The sequence below is a fragment of the Bombyx mori genome, chromosome 7 (genome assembly GCF_030269925.1).
Source record: "Bombyx mori chromosome 7, ASM3026992v2".
Taxonomy (NCBI): domain Eukaryota; kingdom Metazoa; phylum Arthropoda; class Insecta; order Lepidoptera; family Bombycidae; genus Bombyx; species Bombyx mori.
Genome location: NC_085113.1, coordinates 9621413 through 9646088, shown reverse-complemented (window position 1 = coordinate 9646088; position 24676 = coordinate 9621413). Strand labels below are relative to the sequence as shown.

Below are 24676 nucleotides of genomic sequence, written 5' to 3'. Positions count from 1 at the left end.
TTGACATTTATCATCACAAATACGGATATGTCTATGTCAACAAAATACAAATGTCACATCATGTGCTCCAAAAGTTATCAAATTTATCAACAATTCAAGGTCTTAGCACGGCCAATCTGAAAAGGTCATGTAATTGAACATTATTTAGCAAATCCCACCGATCCTTCCTTATCCAATTCCCCAGGTAGTGCAAAATTACACACTAAAATGTCCCGTATATACAGAGTTTTGGTCACATCAGCAGACAAATTTGTCCCATCGAAACTCCGCCCGCTATGGGAACACGAAGCTGGTATGTGCACATTATTTTGCGTGTTAGATTTAGAACATTATTTCTTCTCCCTTTTAATGTGTAAATCATATTTTTAGGACCTAAAACGATATTCTTTTGGGCTCCTGCTTTCAAATGGGTAAGTGCGATATGAATTCAAGGTCATAACAATATATTTAAACTTACACGAGCGCGAACGAACGTTATGCAAAATAGTACAATTGAATGTCGTAAGACCTTCATTATTATTATATATTTATAAATAATATGTATAGAGGAAAGTTACATTTTTATCAAAGATAGAGACCCGCCCTGACTAGAGACGCCCGGGTCTTTAACAAAAATTTCAGTGACGTTGTTTTATTTTTTAAAATAAACGAACACTTATTACGGCATAACTATAATAGTTAGACATATGCTGTCGTGACACTTTTTGTAAATAATAATGTGTTCTACAAAGTCATAGTACATTATTTTATTCTATCATCAATAGTTTTCGCAGGGCACGCGGTGTAAAGAATATTTTAGATAATTTTTTGACACCTTGGGTTACATTATTGGAGTTTTAGTATGAATTATTATAGCCTGTCACTCTGGAATAGTTTAGCTTCCAAACAGTGAAAGCATTTTTCAAATCGGTTCAGTAGTTTCAGAGCCTATTCAATACAAACAAACAAATCTTTCGTCTTTATAATATTAGTATAGATATAGATGGTCTCTATCCTATGAAGGAAATAAATGCTAATTTAGCTTCATGAGCACTTGAAGAGACCCAATTCTTGATTAATAGTGGATTAGAGGCCTGCTACCGGTGCTTGGGCACTTATGATATCAGATCAATTGCTAGGTACCTTACTGTACAATAGTAACAAATTAAATTCTGTAATGTTCATTTTACTCTTTCATCATCATTTGGTTGCTGGGATACTGTTGAGAACAAAAATAGATTTTTTTGGAGTTTAATCAATCAATATCTACTTATCTTGATTGATTAGACTTAATCAACATATCTGTCAAAGACAATAAAAATTGTGTTTAATGTAATTAATTATTCATTTTTGTTCACAACAAATCACATTAACTGTTTGTTTGAATGTTCATTCACACTTTCAGGGCTTGGTGATAGCAGGTTTGGGTGACTTGAATCGGCCTGTTGAGACCCTCTCTATACCTCAGTCCGCATCATTGGCTGCAACTGGCATTATCTGGTCTCGGTACTCTCTTGTCATTATACCGAAAAACTATAGTTTGTTTGCCGTTAATGTTTTTGTAGCTCTAACTAGTTTATACCAAATTGGCAGGGCTTTCAAATATCAACAAGCCCTTAAAAACAAAGAAGAGAAGAAATAACATTTTGATATAATCTTATTAGACAATTTACATATTTATTTTAGAAAAATACATTTATCAGAATCAACACAGCACAGCACAGTGAATCAGAACAGCACTAAAATAATAAGACAGTTAAATATTGCATTTAGAATCACAGAGGTGCAATAGCATTAACCTATTGAAAAACACAAATATTTAATAGTTAAAATTATCATTTATGTATATTGTATATAAACAGGAATAATAAATTGTTACGCACTGGGGTTGGGGATAAATAAAATTCTACCGAATTACAAGTTAAACACCTAAAACACTTCATAAGCACTTTAAAATTCTCAATCCACTTCCGGTTCGCTTCGGGTGATCCGTTCGCTGTTTCGCTTCGAGTAGTTCATATTACTAACTGACTGCGTGCCACCTCTGCAACGCTTTTATAGTCGAGACGAAATCCCTAGAATCGTCGAGAAAATTCCACACAAGTCGAGTAAATTCGATGTGTGTTTCCGCTATCAATAGATGGCGTTGTACTTCTCGAGCGTTCTACTAGATTCTTCGATATTCGTTCGGCTATTCGGCGATAGATGGCGTTACTGTTACCGCCGTAACAATATAATTACTCTGTTAACTTAAAGTTGCAATAAGTATGTTTAATTCAAAAATTCGTTTAAAAGGGAACGCTAATTTTCTATTTGAAATGGATAAAATGTTGATTTGTTGTCAACAACAGTAATTTAAACATCGCATTTCAAATTTAAATTGAGTCTTGGTGGTTTATAAGAAATACTGGATTTAGTTGCACAAAAATTATAAAAAAATATGCTAGAAAAAATTTAATGTAAGCGTTGTGCTGAATTTATTAGAATAAGAGAATATTTATATTAGCTTTTTAAATTAGAATTTTGGTGACGTTATCTACAATAAAATAATAGTTGAGTCAAAATTGTGTAAGTACGTAGTATAAGTATACGTAATTATTTCATTACCACGGTATTTGTGGCTAAAAATTTCTAAAATATTTGCTATTAGCTATTATTGTTTAAATATTAGCTAAATTAAAAACTGTTTGTGGTTGGCCAAAAGAATTTAAATTGTGTATTAAACAGATTGCCATTAGGCTAACACTATATACAATACTTCAGGTATAGATTTCATTGACTATAGATTTCAGTCAAATAAACCATCTTCTGTAAGTATAATGCAATAAAAAGGTTAATATTAGATTACACATACAGTATAATTCTTATAACTGTTAAATCCCAAATGATAAACAAAACTGCATTTTATTGCCCCTTCCACTTTTTCATAAACTTTATGGGTACCTTATGAAGCTGTGATAACTTGCAGCACACTGATTCGAAAGTGTCCCTAGAAATATAATATCATTCTGATAGTCAACAATATCTCGTAAACTTACCAAGAAATTATCATTAAGGCAATAACTTATATGATTCAAATTAGGTTAAATAACCATGAGGTTATTCTAAAATCGCACCCGAAAATTTTACAAACGTACGTAAATTGAAGGTTGTATTTAATATAAAAAAATATATATATATATATATTGAAATTGCCACAGTGACTTTCATAAATAATCGCTACTATTTTATACATTCAAAATGTAAAAACGGTTATATATAAATTAAATTAAATGTTATTTTATATAAAAATGTGTCTATTTTTGTAAAGCCTTCTATTTGAGAAATATATTTATTTATTTTAAATAAACTCTATTTATTTTCTACTTTTGCATGTGTGCATGTGTTGGGTTTTTCGGATTAATTTGATGAAGAAGCTTCTTCTAAGTGTACCCTTTCTACATCAAGACGGAATACTTCTTAACTGAGGCCACCTTCAAATCTACAGACTAGAGTGCTGCCTTGTAAATCAATAATAAATTAGGGGTGTGGTCCAGTGACAAATTAAATCATCCGCATGCTCTCAACGAATACTACTAACTAATTTGTGGGTGCCCTCTGACATTTTACCAGTTTAGGATATATTATTATAACACAAAAGAATCATGACTGACAACCATACAGAAAGAGTCCAGAGCATTAGAAAACAACATTGGTGTGATAAGATTATTTAGATAATATACTTATTACATTATTAACAAATTTAATATTACCAAATTTAATCGGTGGGTACAAGTTCATTTCAATAATATTAATGAAACAAGAAAATAATTCCAATTTTTTTTTATTGCTTAGATGGGTGGACGAGCTCACAACCCACCTGGTGTTAAGTGGTTACTGGAGCCTATAGACATCCACAACGTAAAATACCCACATACTTGGGTGTAACTTTTTTATTAGGTAACATGACTTTTTTAATGCATTTTTTTTTTTTAATTATATTCTTTTATAAACTTATTTTACTGAGCACCAGTTTTATGTGTGTGATTAACAAATACTAATATGATATTTCAGGCGTTAGTGATGGCATCCATTGACGACTTCCGACGCCCTTTAGATAAAGTGTCTACCACACAATCCGCTACGTTAGCGGCAACTGGCTTCGTTTGGACGCGATACTGCCTAGTTATCAGACCTATTAACTATGCGCTGTCGTTTTGCAATTTCACGCTGGGTGTAGCGAACGGTGTACAGTGCTACCGCGCTTACACTTATCAGAAGAGAATGGAAAAGATTCGATAGTTTGGAGAATTTTTTAATGTCCAGTCACAAGTTTTTTTTAATTTCCTTTTATTGCTTAGATAGATGGACGACCTCACAGCCCACCTGGTGTTAAGTGACATCTACAACGTAAATACCCCACCCACCTTGAGATATAAGTTCTAAGATCTCAGTATACAACGACTGCCCCACCCTTCATACCGAAACTGCTTCGCGGCAGAAATAGGCAGGGTGGTGGTACCTACCCGCGCGGACTCACAAGAGGTTCTACCACCAGTATAAGTATAAGTTTTAAATAAACAAATAATAATAATAATCTTTTGCAATAGATTGGTTAAGTTAATGTTAGGGGTTTGGTCGGTCAAAGCCGCGCCATGATGAGTAAATTTACAACTATAAGTCGTGCCGATTCGCGCAATGTTCTGACTGTCAATTTAGAAATTGTACTGAGGTAACTATACTGAGACTAGAACTTATATCTCAAGGGCATTTACGTTGTAGATGTCTATGGGCTCCGGTAACCACTTAACACCAGGTGGGCCGTGAGCTCATCCACCCACCTACGCAATAATAAAAAAAGAACGTAAAGTGAAAATTGAAATGTGACGGAAACTTTCGAATCAAGATTATCATTATTTAATTTAGGTGACGGGATGAGCCATTCTATAATTTCTATATGTGAACAAAAAAATCGATTAAGTTAAAATTTAGTAAATCGATTTAAATGTATGTAGAGATCCGTTTCGGAACTAGTCAATGTAAATCTTAATCTGGTCATGATACCCAAAAAATTCGAATACGTACAATAAATACATAAACACAAAAACAAAAAATACTTTTATAGCTTCACAAAATATATAAATTTATTTTTTACAACTGTCTTTCATTTCCTTGTTATTTTACGAAACTGTTTTTTCGCAAAACCTATATAACAATACGAAAAAAAAAAACAACAGTATTTGATCGGCTTGCAATTAAATCTTGTATTAAATCACCGATCGACAATGACAATAACTTGGGCCGTTCGCTTAAAACGTGCAAGGTAGGTCTTTCGATCAGAACTTCCGAGGAAACTGTGTGCTTAGTGCGAGTTTTTAACGTTCTCGATAGCGTTTAAGTAAATAGACATGCTTTAACAAAAACCGACTTCAAATAGAAAAAAAATAGATATTCCAAAACAAATTAATATACACTAAAAACAATAATCATCGAAATCGGTTGGCGTGATATTGAGTTATTCATCTATTTGTCGTCTCATGGATACCATTATCAGAACTGGACTAAATTGGATAAAAATGGGACCACAAGGTAAGCGTCAGCTTTCTAATAAAAAAAGAATCATCAAAATCGATTCACCCAGTCAAAAGTTATGAGGTAACAAACATAAAGAAAATACAGACGAATTGAGAACCTCCTCTTTTTTTGAAGTCGGCTAAAAAGTTAACTCAAATTTGTATGGAGTTGTAACAGCGCCCCTAGCGGCAAACGTAAGCAAACGTTCCGACTCCATACAAATTTGCGTTAACTTTTACGCTATCGAGAACGTTAAAAAACTCTCATTAAACACAGAAAAGTCTTGATATTGATAAATCGAAATAACTAATCCTCGACCAATTTGAGCAACTTATCGATGGCGATTGGCGCAAAATTCCTTCCGTTATCGTCGGAATACATTATCACGTTCCTTATAACGTAGCACTGTAGCGCACCTATTTTATATAGGGGGCGACCTTCCCTCGTTTTCCCTGCAATCGGTACAAAAGTTATACCGTTTTCAATGCACCTGGTCTCCAACAACTCGGAGAAACTCTTCTGTTGCGTTGCCGAAGCTAATACATCGACAATTCTAGGCGTTTCTTTGGTCTCCGTGATGACGGTGAACCTTGGCGGAGGAGGCGGATCTATGGTGTCGATATCGGCGCTACGGTTCATCATGTCGAGGGCTTTCCGGAAAGCGTCGCGGACCGCCGGCTCCTTGAGTATGTCTTCGGGAAACATTTTCTGTAAACGTTTTGGTTCATACAATGTCGAGAATGTAAAATAAATTTTAATAAATTTGAATTAAAAATAATGTAAGAAAAAATGATTTTATTGTAAAAAAGCGTGGGGTGCTTTTTTTTATTGCCTAGATGTGTGGACGAGTTCACAGCCCACCTGGTGTTAAGTGGTTACTGGAACCCATAGATATCTACAACGTAAATGCGCCACCCATCTTGAGATATAAGTTCTAAGGTCTCAGTATAGTTACAACGGCTGCCCCACCCTTCAAACCGAAACGCATTACTGCTTCACGGCAGAAACCCGCGCGGACAAGAGGTCCTGCCACCAGTAATTACGCAAATTATAATATTGCGGGTTTGATTTTTATTCCACGATGTTATTCCTTCGTCGTGGAAGTCAATCGTGAACATTTGTCGAGTACGTATTTCATTACAAAAATTGGTACCCGCCTGAGATTCGAACACCGATGCATCACTCAACACGAATGCACCGGACTTCTCATCCGTTAGACCACGACGACTTCAAAGACCGCATGATGTGTCCGAAAAAGCTCATAACACGTTCCCGGCAGATAGAAGAAAGCCTTTTTCGGACATTTAGCTGCCTTAGAATGGACTCGTTAGTTTTCATCGCAGTCCACGGTATTCGTAGCATCCTCCAGAAACAATTACCTACCTTGAATTCGGTGTAGGAGTTGATGACGGTCGCGTGCGGCGGGTTGGTGTTGAGCCAGGCCGCCAGCGCCGCCAGCCAGCGCGCCAGCAGCGTGCGCCCCGCCAGCGCGCCCAGCGCCGCCGCGCCCGCCACCTCGCGCCACTCCACGCACCACTGCCACGCCGCTGTAACGCCACAATACGAGCATTGGTACCGGTGGTAGGACCTCTTGTGAGTCCGCGCGGGTAGGTACCACCACTCTGCCTATTTCTGCCATGAAGCATTAATTCGGTTCGAAGGGATTGTAAATGTCTATGGGCTCCAATAACCACTTAACACCAGGTGGGCTGTGAGCTCGTCCACACATCTAAGCAATAAAAATAAATAAAATAAAAAACATTAAGTATCGTTGATGAGCAGCCCAAAAGACGTCATTTCGGATCCTGCCGATCCACTAACGGTGCTTTTAGGTACCTCAAGCACCGGTCACCAAACCGACCTCTTACCAAATATCCAAGTGTCGCCGCAAAAGACAATTACATTTGAACGTAAATTAATCAAATACACTACTAATATTAAATATAACTCGCCGGTTGTATTATTTACCTCCACACTCAAAACGCTCTATAATCCATTCCACTTGAGTTTACGACAATAACGCTCACAAACAAGTGAAACGGGAAAAATTGCGGTCGTGTTGTGAACGCTTAGTGGAACGCACCCATAAGAATCAAGCTAATAAAATCAAGTAAGACGGTAAGCACCCGCCATCTGGCGGCCACTACGCATTTCTACATTCGAAAATTGCAAAACAAAACCTTACACGTACTATTCTCTCCGCCGACAAGATCGAGCGGCGCGTGCATGAGACAGTGCTCCAGTTTCGGGAGCACGTGCCGATGCAACAGGGCGACCAGGGCTCCGCCCCAGGCCTCCTTCCACGGGCGCAGGACTCCGCGAGCCGAGCCGTCCGCGGGGTGCCACGCGGACAGCGCCGACGACAGACGAGACCGGATCAGGGGGTAGACCGCCTGCGATAGACTCTCACCTGCAGACAAACACATCATTCTTCTTCTATTCTTTATTGAAAGACGAGTTCATATTTCGTCTTCTCGGATTAAAACTGTATAATCTCAAAACTTACTAATTTTACAGGAGAGTGTTTTAAAAAGGTTTAGCATGTGGTATTTTTAATATTAATCATCTTTGCAAACATTTTATTTTTTACTAGCGACTAAGACTTGACCTAAAGGTCTCAGATACCAGGTCACAAAATCCCTTAAAAAAAAAAACATCATAACGCGACTTCCGAGCCTTCGCCGGAACGCGTGGGTGCCTTGTCCTGCCACCAGTCGAGGATAGTTACCGGCCAGTTCGTGCCACGGCAGCACCCACTGGTGCACGGGCTGGGTGTCCCTGGTGGGGTCCCACACCCTGACGGCAGCCAGCACGCGGGACACCACGTACCGGCTGGCGCAAGAGCTCAGCAGCCAGGCCGGGCACACGGCGCGCCACGACGTTAGAGCCTGGACCATTGGCTCCGGCGTGCGAGGATTCCATGACCTACAAATTGATATAAGATTTCAATGTATCATGTAGACCTCCATTTAGAGGCAGAGGGAGACAGTTTTGCCTTCAACTGAACCAGCGTAATATCTATATACGGTTTAAATACAACTTTTGGCAAGGCAATGAAAATAATCGAAAACTGATAAGATCATTGACCTTATAAAAATTAACACTGAAAATTTTATCGACAAAAATATTATTGTTTACGAGAAACGATCAAAATTGTGTTTTTGTTTTATTTTGGCGCTTTTAAAGCTCCGTTACTATCATAATAGCAACGATCGTGACTTACTTGAGCATGCTATCTCTGTCGCACTTTTGTTACATCACATCAGATGTAATCTGCGATCACAGGTCACAGATTACACCAAATTTAACTTAAACACACAAACTTGTTTACTGGTGGTAGGACTTCTTGTGAGTCCGCGCGGGAAGGTACCACCGCCCTGCCTATTTCTGCCGTGAAGCAGTAATGCGTTTCGGTTTGAAGGGTGGGGCAGCCGTTATAACTATACTTGAGATCTAAGAACTTATATCTCAAGGCGGGTGGCGCATTTACGTTGTAGATGTCTATGGGCTCCAGTAACCACTTAACACCAGGTGGACTGTGAGCTCGTCAACCCATCTAAGTAATAAAAAAATAATTAAAAAAAAACTAACTCAACGGCATTGCTGATGTGCGGCACGTAGTGTTGCCACAACAAACTGTTGAACGCCTCTTCGGTGAGGACCTGCTTCCACTTGACGAACACCGGCAAAGGCTCCTCGGGGTTCTCCAGAGGACTCCAGGTGGCCAAAAGCGCGCTCAGCAGAGGACTCACGATGTTGCCGGCTATCGTGCCGAGACCGAGCATCTCGTATTCCGCTGGGTACGTTTCCTGGTTACATCATGCAATCCAAAATGAGATTTTTTTATTGCTTAGATAGGTGGATGAGCTCACAGCCCACCTGGTGTTAAGTGGTTACTGGAGCCCATAGACATCTACAACGTAAATGCGCCACCCACCTCGAGATATAAGTTCTAAGATCTCAGTATAGTTACAACGGCTGCCCCACCTGTCAAACCGAAACGCATTACTGCTTCACGGCAGAAACAGGCAGGGCGGTGGTGCCCACCCGCGCGGACTCACAAGAGGTCCTAACACCAGTGAGAGTGAGATGATGCCATCATCACACACGTACGTACTAACATTCTTACAGATCTTCGTGGTTAACTTACTTTACCTTGTGACCTAGCACTGACTTTTATAACACAGGTTCTCCTAGCATAAAAGTCAGGGAATATTGTTATTGTGTACCTCATAAAAAAACATGTATTCTATTATAGTAGTGTTGTGAATTCTTGTACGTGTTTCTATTTTAACAAGCTCGAATAAATAATATAATGTATTATGGTTATTATTATTACCAACGCACCGCCCGCCACCGGAGTAGAATTCATCTATACTACCTGGAGCCACTGCGTTCATCCACAATGCGTTTCCAGAAGTCTTTTTTGCCACGTACCATCCGGCTTTAGAATGAGCTCCCCTCCACGGTGTTTCCCAAGCGCTATGGCATGTCCTTCTTCAAACGAGGCTTGTGGAGAGTACTTAATGGTACGCAGCGACTCGGTTCTGCCCCTTAAATTACTGAAGTCCATGGCGACGGTCACCACACACCATTAGGTGAGCCGTATGCTCGACTACCAGCAAGAGAAATAAATAAAAAATAATAATAACATGAGAAACAATTTTCTTTTAGACAAGTACTATTATAATTTGACTGGCTCGGTGGTACAGTAATTAGCAGCCCTGACTGTGGTGCTGGGGGTCGTGGGTTCGATCCCCACATCGGGCGAACATTCGTGTGACGAACAGTTTTGTTTGTTCTTTATTAACAAATATATATGTATACTTATTAAATACTTTTCAATAATCCAGTATAACAGTACGATATGAGACCATGTAATGTGGTCAAAAACCTGATTGGCTCGTTAGGTAAGGTGATCCATTAGGCATCACTAAAACTACACTTAAATGCCCCCATGAGGCGAAACCCTGCCTGCTATCCTTCGAACTGTAACAGATGACTGTTTCGCGGTGGAATAGGGCATGATTGTGGTAACCACCCAATGGGTTCGCTATACCTAACACCAGTAGATGGTGATCGTAGTGCGCTAATATCATATTTTAAGAACTCTGCTTTAGATAGAGACCTATTCGCTGGTAGCCCAAGGGCTTATTCTATCTACGCCCGGACGGGTAAGTGACGGGTAAGGCACGGGTTCAACCTGAGAGAATTTGCTAACACTAGCCCTAGCAAGAGCAGTGCTTCGCAAAATCTACCACCGGTTCGGAAACGTGACCCACTAAGAAGATCCGGCGAGAAACTCAGTGGGCAACACCGATGTTCGTTCTCTGTTGAATGCCCCGTAGTCTATATTAGGGGGGTACCAAAAATTTTGTATACAGAAAAATAATACTATTAAGAAACATTAGGACAGATGATATTATCGTCATTACAGAAATAATAACAGGCCGATGGATTTTCTTTCGGCAACCCTTTCCAGAATTGTAATGTATTTTGACAGTTACCAAAAATAATTATTCTCATGACGTTTATATTGAAATCTAGATATTAATACGTGAGGCAAAAACTTTGTACCCCTTTTTTACGAAAATTGCGTGGACGGAGGAGTATGAAATTTCCCACACTTATAGAGAATATAGAGAAGGAGTGCAGAATGCTAATATTTTTTAAAAAGAATTTATAAAAGATACATTAAATCAATAAAGAAAACATTACACACACTGCCATGTATTTGACACACACACACATGTTTCTATATACTCTTTGTTTATTGTCAAACATTAGTTTGTCAAAAACTGTGGAGAAATTGAAAATAGGTTAATATCGTTTATCTTTAATATTGTCTATAGTGTAGTCTTTGCGAAATCTGTGATTGTAGAAGTTTAACAGTCTGACAATATAACCATAATAATGTTCAAACTTATAATTTCAATTAAATAAAGTCGAATTTCGACTACTGCGGGACCACTAGTATAATAAAAAATCTATAGCTAACCTTCAAGCTGGCCAGCACCTGATGGGCCTTCTCGAGTGAGACGTCCGGCTTGTTGAGTTCCTCAACCTTCTCGAGGATCGCCTGGACCTTGCCTATCACCTCGTCGTGCTCCTTCAGCTGCTGGTCGCATTCGTCGATGTCCCTCTCGAGGACCACTATCTCGTCTTCAGCTTGTTGCAGTTCACGGGCGTTTTGGATGATATCCTGAAATTTTTAGGTAAGTACAGTGGATTTCATTAATACTGTACTAATTTTTACTGGTGGTAGGACCTCTTGTGAGTCCGCACGGGTAGGTACCACCGCACCGCCTATTTCTGCCATGAAGCAGTAATACATTTCGGTTTGAAAGGTCGGGTAGCCGTTGTAACTATACTGAGACCTTAGAACTTATATCTCAAGCTGTGTGGCGCATTTACGTTGTAGATGTCTATGGGCTCCACTAACCACTTAGCACCAGGTGGGCTGTGAGCTCGTCAACATATCTAAGCATAAAAAAAAATAACGACCTCGGTTATAAAGACTTTTTGGTTATAGCGACGTCAAACTTACGTCCCTTGAATTTAAAGCATACTTTCCTAAGAAATTCATTCGGTAATAGCGACTTTGGATATAACGTCGATTTCGGGTATAGCGACTTGTTTTTATAAACCATTTATGACAGATTCCCAGAAAAAACTTACGGATATTGCTATTGAGTCGGCAAAGGCACAAAGACTCATTCATAAAACTATTAAGCTTTCTTATCCTTTGTTTACATTCACGGATAATTAAACAAATGCTTTGTTTGTATGTAGGCACATACAAACAAAGCATTTGCTTGACCATCTGTGCTAAGTAGTCCTCTACTCAGCACGGGAAACTTATGTGAATATTGACGATCAAGTTATCACTACTGATAACTTGACTGATAATGAAATTATTGAGTCTGTGCTTCAAACACAAGAAAAGGAGGATGAAGAAGAGGAAGATTGCAATCTAAATGAAATTCCAACAACTAGAGATGCATTATGTGCTATAATAACGCTCAAACAGTACTGTTTATTTGGCGAAGGTCAAAATAATTTAGATGTAAAAGGAATTATGAAATATGAATCACAACACTACAAAATAAAATTCGTTCGTTGTCCTAACGTTTATACAAGGTTTTTCCGGTTAATTATTCACAAAACCTAAAATAAAATACCTTTTTTTGGTATAAAGTTTGCTTTTGTGATAGTTATAGTAATAATACTCATTTTTCATTTTTTTTATAAATTTTAATAAATTTTAATACTTTCAAAAAAACCGCGCTATGAGAGTGGGGTGTTTACGTTTCCACAGTGCCACTAGATAGCACTCGAGTCATAAACAACGATCAGGTGTTTTGTACAAGCCCAGAAAAACTTAAAATGTCATGAAAGTGTAGTGATCTAAAATATCTAAATTTTATGCTTTGCAATCAAAGTCAAATTTGGTGTTGACCCGTGTTATGTATTTAAAGTCTCATGTAATAGACAGATCAATTTACAGCTCGTTCCGAGTCTGCATTTATGGCTGACCCAGTCTACTATTCTCCAGATTCCTGGTACCTTTACTGGTAGTAGGTCGTCTCGTGAACCCGCATGGATTGGTACTACCACCCTGCCTATTTCTGCCGTGAAGCATGACTCAAGCATATCTCATGTCTCAAAGTGGGCGGCGGCGCTTACGTTGATGTCTATGGGGTCTGGTAGCCACTTAACACTATGTGGGCTGTGGGCTTCGAAGTCGTCGACGTCCGGTGCATACGTATCTAGCGATGCAACGGTGTTCAAATTCCGCAGGCGGGTACCGATTTTTCTAATGAAATACATACTTAACAAATGTTCACGATTGACTTCCACGGTGAAGGAATAACATCGTGTAATAAAAATCAAACCCGCAAAATTTGTAATTTTCGTAATTATTGGTGGTAGGACCTCTTGAAAGTCCGCACGGGTAGGTACCACTACTCTACCCATTTCTGCCGTGAAGCAGTAATGCGTTTCGGTTTGAAGGGCGGGACAGCCGTTGTAACTATACTGAGACTTATAACTTATGTCTCAAGGTGGGTGGTGCATTTACGTTGTTGATTTTTTTAAATTTTTATTGCCCTTGTAGGCAGACGAGCATACCACCTGATGGTGAGTAGTTACCGTCGCCTTCATGGACTTCAGCAATGCCAGGGGCAGAGCCAAGCCGCTGCCTACCGCTTATATATGATATCTATGTTTCCGGCGGCCACTTAACACCAGGTCGGCTGTGAATTCCACCACTTGTCTAAGCGATAAAGATGTATAAACCTGAGGGCTTGGACCTGTTCGCAGCACTCGACCATGACCTCGAGGTTGTGGACCAGCTGCGGCGCGGAGAAGTTCTGGCACTTCCTCCTGGGCTCGTGCTCGTAGCGCGGCGCCTGCGCCCGCAGCGCGTGGTAGCCGCTCAGCACGCGCTTCTCCTTGCCGGTCATGTCGATCACGGGCACGCGGGACAACTCGTTACTACAGACAACAACAATTTTTATGTATATATATACTAGCGGGCCCAACAGACTTTTTGTAGTTATACTTCTTTAGGCGCGTTATGAAAAATTGATGAGAGTGAAATTTTGCGATGCGCGCGCACCGTGACACAAAATTAACAGAATGAAGTTGCCCACTAAATCGCTCATTACAATACGACCGACGTAACTTGGCGAGTCTGAATATAGCCGCAGGTGAACTTTCGCGCATGTACACTCGTAAAAAAAAGTGTTATTAGCATGCATTTTTTAGTAATATAAATGACAAAAATATTATTTAATATAATTCATACTAAATATTATTAAATTATTAACGTTAAATATTTATTATTAAATATTTAATATTAAAAAAAATAAAAAATAAAAATAAAGTATAACTGCTTACGCGCGTACATAAGTACACGCACCGTTTTTTTTATTGCTTAGATGGGTGGACGAGCTCACAGCCCACCTGGTGTTAAGTGGTTACTGAAGCCCATAGACATCTACAACGTAAATGCGCCACCCACCTTGAGATATAAGTTCTAAGGTCTCAGTATAGTTACAACGGCTACCCCGCCCTTCAAACCGAAACGCATTACTGCTTCACGGCAGAAATAGGCAGGGTGGTGGTACCTATCCGCGCGGACTCACAAGAGGTTCTACCACCAGTTCAAGACGTTGCACTACTCAATCATAATCATAAAAGCAAATATTCATTTCTAATTACATAGTCCTACGAAACGTAACTAAGTGTCATTAATGATATTTTAAGCAAAGAAAAATAACAATTTCATCCGAATTTATCTTGGATTTGTGAACACTGTTGATTCGGAATGCTACAACAAAAGGCTACCCCAAATTTTCAGCTTTAACTCTATGGTTACACTATGAAAATGATTGATACTTGTCTGAAGCTTTATAGATACAGTACCAGGCAATAAATATTGCAAATCGATATTTAGAAAGAGACCGTCGTCTAATTTTGTTTTTGTTGTAGAGCGTTACCTGTGTTCGACGAAACACCAACTATCCCGTATCTATGAAGACTAAATGTCAATTAGGTAATGTGCGACAGATATAGCGCTCTATAAAGCAAATATTAACCGTCCCTTTCTCACGGCCTATGTGCAATATTTATCGCAGGGTACTGTAGATTTGTAGATGTGCGATTTTCAACTTTAAAGTCAATGAGAAAAAAAGACCCATTTCCAAAGACGCAATTAAACCGCGACTTTACAAGCGATGTATAAGATATTTTTTTTATTGCTTAGATGGGTGAACGAGCTCACAGCCCACCTGGTATTAAGTGGTTACTGGAGCCCATAGACATCTACAATGTAAATGCCGCCACCCATCGTGAGATATAAGTTCTAAGGTCTCAGTATAGTTACAACGGCTGCCCCACCCTTCAAACCGAAACGCATTACTGCTTCACGGTTGAAATAGACAGGGTGGTGGTACCTACCCGTGCGGACTCACAAAGGTCCTACCACCAGTAAAATATTCTCCAATCGTACTTCTATCATACCTTGCTATGGTATACGTTGTCGGTTTACCCTCCTGAATGACGTCAGCGGCATCTCTGTAAAAATAACGACCCTTGTGCGATTTCTTCCAGTTGTAATTCTTTTCGGTTTTATCTTTATCCTGATCTTCTTTATCTTTGATGCGACGTTCCTCTTCTTTTTTGGCTTTTATCTGTATTAAAGAAAAAGAGACATACGAATTGAGAAGTGAAGACTTTTTTTTTCCTACCTAAGCTGATGGATCTAGAGAGACCATGTTAGCTCACGGGACTCAAACCTGACGATGTTACTAACATGAACCCTAGCAAGAGCAGCGCTTTGCAGAATCTACCACCGGATCGGAAACGCGACCCACTGAGAAGATCCAGCGAGAAACTCAGCGGGCTGTCTGTGGGTTAATTTACTCGCTCAGCTCTTAGTCGCAAGCGACGGGTTCGACAAGGACGGTGACCGGTGCTTGTGGTACCTAAAAGCACCGTTAATGGGTTTTTTTTCTTCTATATGCTAAATACCAGTGATTAATAATTTTGGCACCGCCCTAATATAGACTACGGGGCAGTCAACGGATGCTCTCAGTGGATCGCGTTTCCGATCCGGTGGTAGATTCTGCGAAGCACTGGCACTGCTCTTGCTAGGCCCAGTGTTAGCAACACTCCGGTTTGAGCCCCGTGAGCTCATCTACACGTTAGGGTGAAGCTGAAATAGCCTCTCAAGCCTATCAGCATAGGTAGGAAAAAAAATTGCAAGTTTTAAGTTGCGATCCGTACAACTGCAAATACATTTTTTTTGTATTCATTAAACTCTAATGACGTGCATTGTGAAACTCACCGTTGCCTTTTCTGGTCCGTAAGCTCCGATCGCACCTCTGCCTTTGCGCAGCGTAGCCTCGACCGGCGCTGAGATACCTTGCAAATCTTTACCCAAACCTTTACCCGGTTGGTATCCCATCTGTAAGAAAGAAATTATATTAATCAAAACTCACGTATTTCCAAAAATGTGGAACGTTTATTAAATTAATGAATTATAAAAATTCGTAAGAGTGAGAAGGCTAGATGCAAATGAGGGCTAAGAACTAATTATATAAATTATCGGCCGCTTCCTGCTGGGCGTAGTTGAAATAGCCCCTTAGGCTGGGTTTACGGCATTGTTCTGCACGTTTATTTGCAGTATACGTCTTAACGAATGAATAGCGGCACATACGTTGTATATAGAACCATTCGAATGTCGTTTGTACTGCAAAAAATCGTATACCGCTTATGCGTTTTAACGAATACTCAACGGACTTGTCAAACAATACGAATGAACTTTAACGTTGCAGTGGCTTATAGCTCATTCATTCAGGATCAAAGAGCAATAGCTAATTAATTACCTGCAACAACAATTTTGCTCCGATTCCTTTAGTATGTTTTTCCCAATTTCCCACATTTCCACCTAATGATGGTGGACGCATTCCCTGTCCCTGTCTCCTGATTCCCGCCGTGTCACTCGCTACTGGAACCTCTGGTTCCTCATCAGAACTGTCTGAGTACTTAGGAGCAGAAGTAGACGCTTCAGCTGGTTTTATTTCTGTCAAATTATTAAAAATTACTTTTGTTGACATGAACTGATTCCACGACATGCATTTTTTTAGTATTGAAAATCACATAACATTAAAGAATGGTGGAGCCTTCAGTTTATGCTTCAATCATGAAGCAATGGAACAGCCAAGTCAAGTCGGAAGGTACCTTTTTGGCATTTTTTTTATTGCCCCTGTGGGCTAATGAGCATACGGCCCACCTGATGGTGAGTGGTTACCATCACCCATAGATTTCAGCAATGCCAAGGGCAGGACAAAACCGCTGCCTACTGTTAAGTACTCTCCAGAAGCCTTGTTTGAAGAAGGACATGTCATAGCGCTCAGGAAACAACGTGGAGGGTAGTCAGTATTGTACAACTGGAATAAAAATGTTGTCTCATATTTTTTGTATAGTTACAGTGTGGTCACTGATAACTTGGTTATAAAAGTGATTTTATTTATGTCTACGGTTCATGAAGACTGATAAAATACCATACTTAAATCACTTTAAATGACTTTATTAAGTTTTCAAATTGAAAAATTAAGTGAATATGTATTTGTTACCTTTAGTCTTGTCTTTTTTTTTGCCAGCCTGTTGAACTCCACCCGCCACGAAACCAATTGGTGCAGAAAAATCTTTAGGTTTACGTATTCTCTGTCTAACATTATCTTCATTTTCATCATCATCACTGTCTTTGGCCCATACACCTATAAGTTAATTATATTATTGCTTTTGTTACAATTAGCTATTCTCATTTAAAACAATGCATGAAAGCTTCATAGATTTTTAATTAATTTTTTTTCTAATTTTAATCAAGTCAATAAGATATTTGTGGTGTAAATGAACTCTCAGTCGTCATAATCCCAGAAACATTTAGACATTGGAACATATGAGTTTAAATGGTTAATTGAACACGTTATTAGATTTCATACTTATAAACAACTAACACATTTTCCCTCCCTGATCGCTGGTATCCTAAGGGGCTATTTTAGCTACGCTTTGATGGTTTTAAAATAAGAATGTTTACTGTTTTAAGTATGTTTTAGATGTGAGACTTAATTATGGAAGTGCTTATCAAACAAAAACTAGAAACTATATCATAAGTGATCTGCTTAGAATATTTTATAATGCTATCTTCTTTCAAGTGAGAGATCAAAACAGCTGCCTACTTGTTTCTTAAATTAGTTAAATTTTTTCATGCACAATATCAAATTTTTATTCAAACTCATGCACACATTCATGATAAAACAGTAATTTACTAGTTTATTATAATAAACTATAATGATCATGGTATATTTTGTTTATTATCATGGGCGGACAGAGCATGTTTCTTGAAATTACATACAAATCTAATGGGAATTATTTACGGAATTGAAAAAAATTTGGTACGTTGAAGCTCTACCATTTGATGCTTTATAAAATACGAAACTTATAATAACTCATTTTATAAACTTTAGAATTTTTATAATTATCATAGCTATCACACAACAATGTTTTGAATGTAGTGGCACCACCTAGAATATTCTGGAGTTTTAATTAGATTGTTTGTATTTAAACGTAACTTACCGTATATTTGTTGTTCCTTGTTAGCTTTTCTTCCACGGCCGGGGTTGAATTCATTATCCAAATCGTAGTCTGTGATCTCAAACTTTATAACCTCATCGTCTGACATTTTACTGTTACGTATAAATTAAGCTTAACCAAAATAACTCATCATTAATTACGCTGTTACAAATAAAAATCGTAACTGACTGATTTGCTGGTTATAAATATTGTTAATTATTTTGTTTGGTTATAAACAACTTTATGGTGACACTTGACAGTCTTGACACTAATGATTAGCTTAGCATTTTTAGAGATGTTGAATTAGAACTGTGGTTAATTTTCATAGCTTAGTCGATTTTATCGTACTGAATTTTTTTAAGCTTATTTCTTTTTGTTTAAACACCAACTATAAGTTCACAGGTGACTTTTAAGAGGAGTCACAACAAAAAGAAAGATCAATTAATCCCGAAAATCTTCAAAAATTTTTAATTACAGATGACATAGGATCCTTTAAACCGATCATCTTGGCTATTTCTACCGCAAATCAATGATATATTTTGAACAGACCATAGAGTAAGATTATATATAACCTAAGAACAGATACACTACATTTTGAAAGATACACAAGTCGGGTAGAATTACTGGTTGGTTCAACTCAAACCACCCCATCAGTAGTCAAACATCAACAACTAATGCTAACAAGGCGACCAAATCCAAGCGAAAGCAGGTAAATTGCGGTCTGGTACTTTATTATTCCAACTCTTAGAGCTTAAGCACACAGCGTATTTTTTATGAGCAGAGGACGCGCAGATGACTCGCGTATACGCACTTCGAGATTCGAACGCAACCTTGTAACCTAAGCACACGGGGCCATTGTGAAACGCGCTTCCACTGCACAAATACGCGCAACCATATAAACGTGCTATAGTCGCTCGTAGCTTCCGTGTGTTAATCAGAGATTCCCTGAATCCAGTTGAACAATGGAGTCGGTTGAGACATTGCCTACGTTGTATTTGGTAATACTTTTAAGAAAAAATAGGCGAATCTGGAAATGGAATTGGATTGGCTCCTCCTACTCCCTTTTGAACGTGCATTTGTATTGTGTCAAAGGCGCGTAAACGAGCTTCATACGTACGTTTGTACTATTAGTGCAAACGCAACAAACAGCATCTACGGCGCGGCGCCGAAAACGCGCGTTCTAAAGCGCGCATCGTCTGCGCCTTCAAAATACACTGTATGATTAGGGCCTTAAATAAAACAATGTTACCACTGTTGACAATAATTTATTTCCTAAATTTCCAATTCAGGTATAAAACGTTACAAATTACAATTGTGCTTCACAGTCCCATTTATTTAGAATAATTTTGTGCCTTTGCCAATTTTACTTATTTTAACAAAACTAAAATTCACGTTGTTTTAATTACATTAAAATTCATAACCATGATAGAAATTATCGAAGTCAATTTTTAGTTAGCCAATCGACATGTATAATGATGTCTTAATAATTTTCAATTACATTAAAGGACGAATAAGTTACAGGAGTTATTTACTTACGTATTATATATTAGGACGGAAAAGGACGTATCCATTTTCATTAGGACATGTGATAGCACTTCATAATAAGAGTTTCACCATTTGCAGTAAAATCTGTTAAAATATCCACCAGCATCAATGCTGGCCTATATGATATCTACACCTTAAAACGCCCTGAATGTGAAGTTTTGGAGGCGAATAATCCGCCAGCTTAGCACTAAATTTATTTAAAAATTTTGTTGTTATGTCGGGTAAACATCAATTATATATAATATACATTTTTATATAAATCATCTGCTATATAAAATTGCTGTGTTCATAAACTTATGCGAACTTAATGAATCAAATAAAATTTCCATAACTCAACGATTCATATATGTATCAATGAAAGTCCACAGACAAACCCATAGAACTAAATTTTAATATTTGAACAGGCTCTTGAACGCTTGGATATTTCTTACATTGACCAGGATTGTTTGTTCACGGCTACATTTTTACTTTCAAAAAACTACTTTTAAATCTACAAGGAACCTAACATTAATGCACAATAGTTACATGTCAAATTGATTTAACTAGTGATGTCTTAATATAGACTTACTAAAATAGTTAATATCGATCTTTTTGATCGACACTATTTTTATAAGACACTCGCCGAGCACCCACAAATAGGTACATACACGTACTAAGCTCATACGAGTGTATTCTCTAACAATTACATTATTCTTCTTTTATTCATTAGGTCGAAACATTTAGCTACCTATTCCTCGAATAGTGAATTTCATTTGGTATTTAAATGATCGATAACAGAAATAGGAAGATCTAATTTAAGGTTTACTAGGACTATTCTAAGGTTTCTATTCCTTTTGCACGGTTCTGTACATTAATTTCAATCGTAAATTTATTGACAAACCATCTTATAAGATACGTATTGCACTTGTAAAGTACTTAGAAACATCACGTAACTGTAATCTTGAGAAAATTATTTTAATAAACATATTCATTAAAATACTAACATTATGCAAAGCACCTTTCCATTCTAACGATTTCAGGATGAAATAATAACTAATAAATAATTGCGTTTATAAGATTTTAAAATGCGGCAAGGAGGCAAGTTCGACAAAGACATAAGAAGTCTGAGGATCAGAAGGTCATGAATTTCTAATTTCCCAGTCCCGTTTAATCATCGTTATTTTAAGTACTGGAAATTAAAAATAAAAGTAAATATTTATGAACTTATTCGTCATTTTCAGCTTAAATAAATTACGGTCGCTTTATGAGATGTTATCTACTTTAAAATATTATTATTTCTGATGAATCAATGGGAACAGAGCACTCACATACAGCTTGTAACAGTTTATAAACGTAATCTTCATACTATTTCTATACGGTAATTTATTTTAATTGAGAATCCTAGCATTTCGCTTTCATCCACAAAACATAACACAATTTATTTCATAAAAGTAAATGAAAACACAAAAAGCATTTTTATAAATATGTAAATAAAAAGTAAATACCTTAACACGTTATTTTAAGTAACTGATCATTTAATTGAAAATATAATTAATTCACAATCGATACAAGTCTTCGTTAAAATAAAAGCAAAAAAAAGCAAATCAACTAATCGTTTTACGAAAATAACAAACACCGATAAGTCACTCACTAAAACTACAAAAAATAAACATAATATAAAATTGCATAATATAACACAATACAAATTAATTACTTAAACAATGTTCTATAATAAAATAAAATAAATTCTATAAATATCAATCGAAACACAATACAAATCATAATATTAATCTTATATCCCTGGAATTTATTTTCGAAGTGAAAAACAATTTAAAAAAAAAAAGTTTTTTTTTTCTAATTCGACAATAAACTTTGAAAGAAAATATTTATTGTAGGTCGTGCAAGACACTATTAGAACTTAACAATAAAATTTCCAGTTATCATAATAAAATTTGTAAATTTAAATACATTTAAACATTTCGCGTCAATCTCTTCTAATACGTTGTTAGTAAATTTTATGATACGCATAAAACTCCAGTCACAAAAATAACACAAACCAAATTCAAAACCGACGTAAATAATATCTACCACTAAACATATACTATAGTGAAACATGAAATATTATACAACAATAATTTCAAATCGATATTCGAATTCGTATTAAAATAGATATAAATATTAATCGATAAATTGTATACGTATTAAAAAATGTTTTTTGAACATCACTAAATCACAGTTTCAATGTTACTTACATGGCATTCTGGCGTTATTAAATATATTACATAAAAAAAACGAATTGCGACGAATATTAAAAACTAAATTTATTAGGTACTTAGTATTAAGTATGTGATGCTTAATAAGTAAAATTCAGTACTATGATGTGTAGTAAGATCCGAGTGTCGATGCTTATCGTGACAATCCCACGACAATGGTTTCTCTAAATTATTGTTCTAACGTAGCAAACTAATTAATTAGTTTTATAAAAATCTGTCGCGGATCATCTCCCAATTAAATTAATCATAAGCAATGAATGAAATCTATTCAAATCTTAGCTGTATATTTTTTTTTTTTTTTGATGTTAATGCACTGTCGATTGCACCTATAATTGAGGTGACATCTGCCATGAACTTTTGTCAATTTGTCAATGTTTTGTATTGATGATCACTTTGTTGGTGCAACTTAATAAATAAATAAATAAATAAAGCCATTGCGGCTTCTATGAGCTGTACACAATTGGACACTCTTGAAACTTTTCTCTAAATTATTGTTCTAACGTAGCAAACTAATTAATTAGTTTTATAAAGCCATTGCGGCTTCTATGAGCTGTACACAATTGGACACTCTTGAAACTTATAAGCTATAGAGAATATAAAATTTGTCTATACACTATCTGTGACGTCTTATGTAAATGTCAGAAAATTTGTATGGAGTAGGGATAGTGCGGCCCCACTCATCGCTACACACGGCGCTTTGTCATACTGCAGTATGTAGTAGTAATGACTCAATTGATTCCTTTAAATAATTTTACAAGTTGTTTTTCCTATTGTTCATAATTTGATTTCATTCCTAAATAAATTTTCTTAAATGCGGATGGGAAAAATAGGTAACCCATAATCGAAAACGAACATTGATAGATATATGAAACACTTTCGATAGAAAAAATACGGTTTAATGTACAAAAGTACTTAAAAATATTAAATGTTTTATTCCATTACATCATTACCTGCGATTTTCTTGTTGCTGTAATAACTTTTTTAAACTTTTTCATAAGGGTTGTTGATATGTATTGTTTTATTTTTGTTTATTAGTTACGACGCTGATCGTCTTAAGATTTATATCATGGGGCTTTTTTTGAAATTTAAGCAATTGACCACGATTTATAATTTTAATTAACTAAGTTATATTTCGTTTGCTCATTCACTACACAAAATATCGCGCATTTGGGTAATAGTTGGTTGTTTAACAATACATTACTTTTTTTTTGTAATATTGAACTTCTATCCTACTGTATCTAATCTGATAATGTTATTAACAAATGTGTTAGTATCACAACAATCCGATTTATTATAAACACTGACAAATAATCTAAAGTTTTAAAACATCGATGTTAAAATCGATTGACACTTTATGTACTTACACAAGCGACCCACATATTCGCTACAAAACGAAAATAAACACATTTAATTAGGCTTAAAATAAATCGTTGTTCTATTAGTCATTGATTAAATCCGTCGAATATAAACTAAAAAATGTCACTACCGCGATACAAAAATCGACTAAACAAAAACTTCAATACAATCAAAGCGAAGTATCGACTAAACGTCCATGGACCGTTTGATCGTTTTTCTTGAAGCCGTTCGCGGCCCTGGCCCTCAGTCATAACGCCACCGCTCTGATATACGTGTCATCCTCGTAATTTTCAACGGACAATCTGAGAGCCTGTTCTTCGCATATAGCGGCTAATTCTTTCAGCCATTCATCTAATATGACAGAATTGAGTATCGAACGAAGCGTTATCGATTGATTCCAATATGATTCTTGCGTGAATATTGGCCTCCTTTGTGGACTAGGGATAGACTGTGGGCTGGAACTGTTTTGTGACGGCGACGAAGCTTCAAAAAAAAACATAACCATCAAGGACTACCTTACTTACATTACCTGATATTTTAGTGAGGCCCTTCAAATACGTGGCCGTCGTTGTGTCCTAAAGGATAAAATGTCCTGTGCATTCGTATCTAGCGATGCCACGGTGTTCGAATACCGCAGGCGGGTACCAATTTTTCTAATAAAATACGTACTTAACAAATATTCACGATGACTTTCACGGTGAAGAGGAATAACATCGTGTAATAAAAATAAAACCCGCAAAATTCTAATTTGCATAATTACTGATTGTAGGACCTCTTGTGAGTCCGCACGGATAGGTTCCCAACGTATTTCTGCCGTGAAGCAGTAATTCGATTCGAAGGGTAAGGCA

The 24676-nt window shown here is 37.1% G+C and overlaps 3 protein-coding genes across 9 annotated transcripts in view; 1 reads left to right on the top strand and 2 right to left on the bottom strand.

Annotated features, from left to right (window-relative positions):
• Nucleotides 1–17: 17 nt before the first annotated feature.
• LOC693092 (light-induced protein-like brain protein 44) lies at nucleotides 18–5112 on the top strand. Of its 4 annotated transcripts, none has more exons than XM_012694797.4 (4): nucleotides 18–292; nucleotides 370–410; nucleotides 1385–1485; nucleotides 4033–5112. In XM_012694797.4, the coding sequence occupies exons 1-4, from the start codon at nucleotides 208–210 to the stop codon at nucleotides 4037–4039; spliced, it is 234 nt and encodes a 77-aa protein (XP_012550251.1). In that variant the 5' UTR covers nucleotides 18–207; the 3' UTR covers nucleotides 4040–5112.
• STIP (septin and tuftelin interacting protein) lies at nucleotides 5076–18955 on the bottom strand. 3 transcript variants are annotated; one of them, XM_012694774.4, is made up of 12 exons: nucleotides 18679–18955; nucleotides 17676–17819; nucleotides 16926–17122; nucleotides 16385–16504; nucleotides 15559–15728; nucleotides 13845–14028; nucleotides 11531–11734; nucleotides 9124–9341; nucleotides 8261–8457; nucleotides 7718–7942; nucleotides 6916–7079; nucleotides 5076–6240 (listed from the first exon to the last, which is right to left on the bottom strand). In XM_012694774.4, the coding sequence occupies exons 1-12, from the start codon at nucleotides 18782–18784 to the stop codon at nucleotides 5839–5841; spliced, it is 2331 nt and encodes a 776-aa protein (XP_012550228.2). In that variant the 5' UTR covers nucleotides 18785–18955; the 3' UTR covers nucleotides 5076–5838. The 3 variants fall into 3 exon arrangements, with proteins under 3 accessions (XP_012550228.2, XP_012550229.2, NP_001091840.1); XM_012694775.4 differs by having other exon boundaries at nucleotides 7724–7942; NM_001098370.1 differs by lacking the exon at nucleotides 7718–7942 and adding an exon at nucleotides 10791–10881 and having other exon boundaries at nucleotides 5659–6240; nucleotides 6916–7158; nucleotides 8196–8457; ... (1 more) ...; nucleotides 16926–17143; nucleotides 18679–18836.
• Nucleotides 18956–19920: 965 nt separating this feature from the next.
• The window catches only part of LOC101744116 (FHIP family protein GF15501), a 40496-nt gene continuing 35740 nt past the window's right edge, over nucleotides 19921–24676 (bottom strand). For both annotated transcript variants that reach the window (XM_038012091.2, XM_038012092.2), the window contains exon 16: nucleotides 19921–24311. In XM_038012091.2, coding sequence (XP_037868019.1) covers nucleotides 24076–24311 — 236 coding nt within the window. In that variant the 3' untranslated portion in view covers nucleotides 19921–24075. The remainder of the gene's footprint in view (nucleotides 24312–24676) is intronic.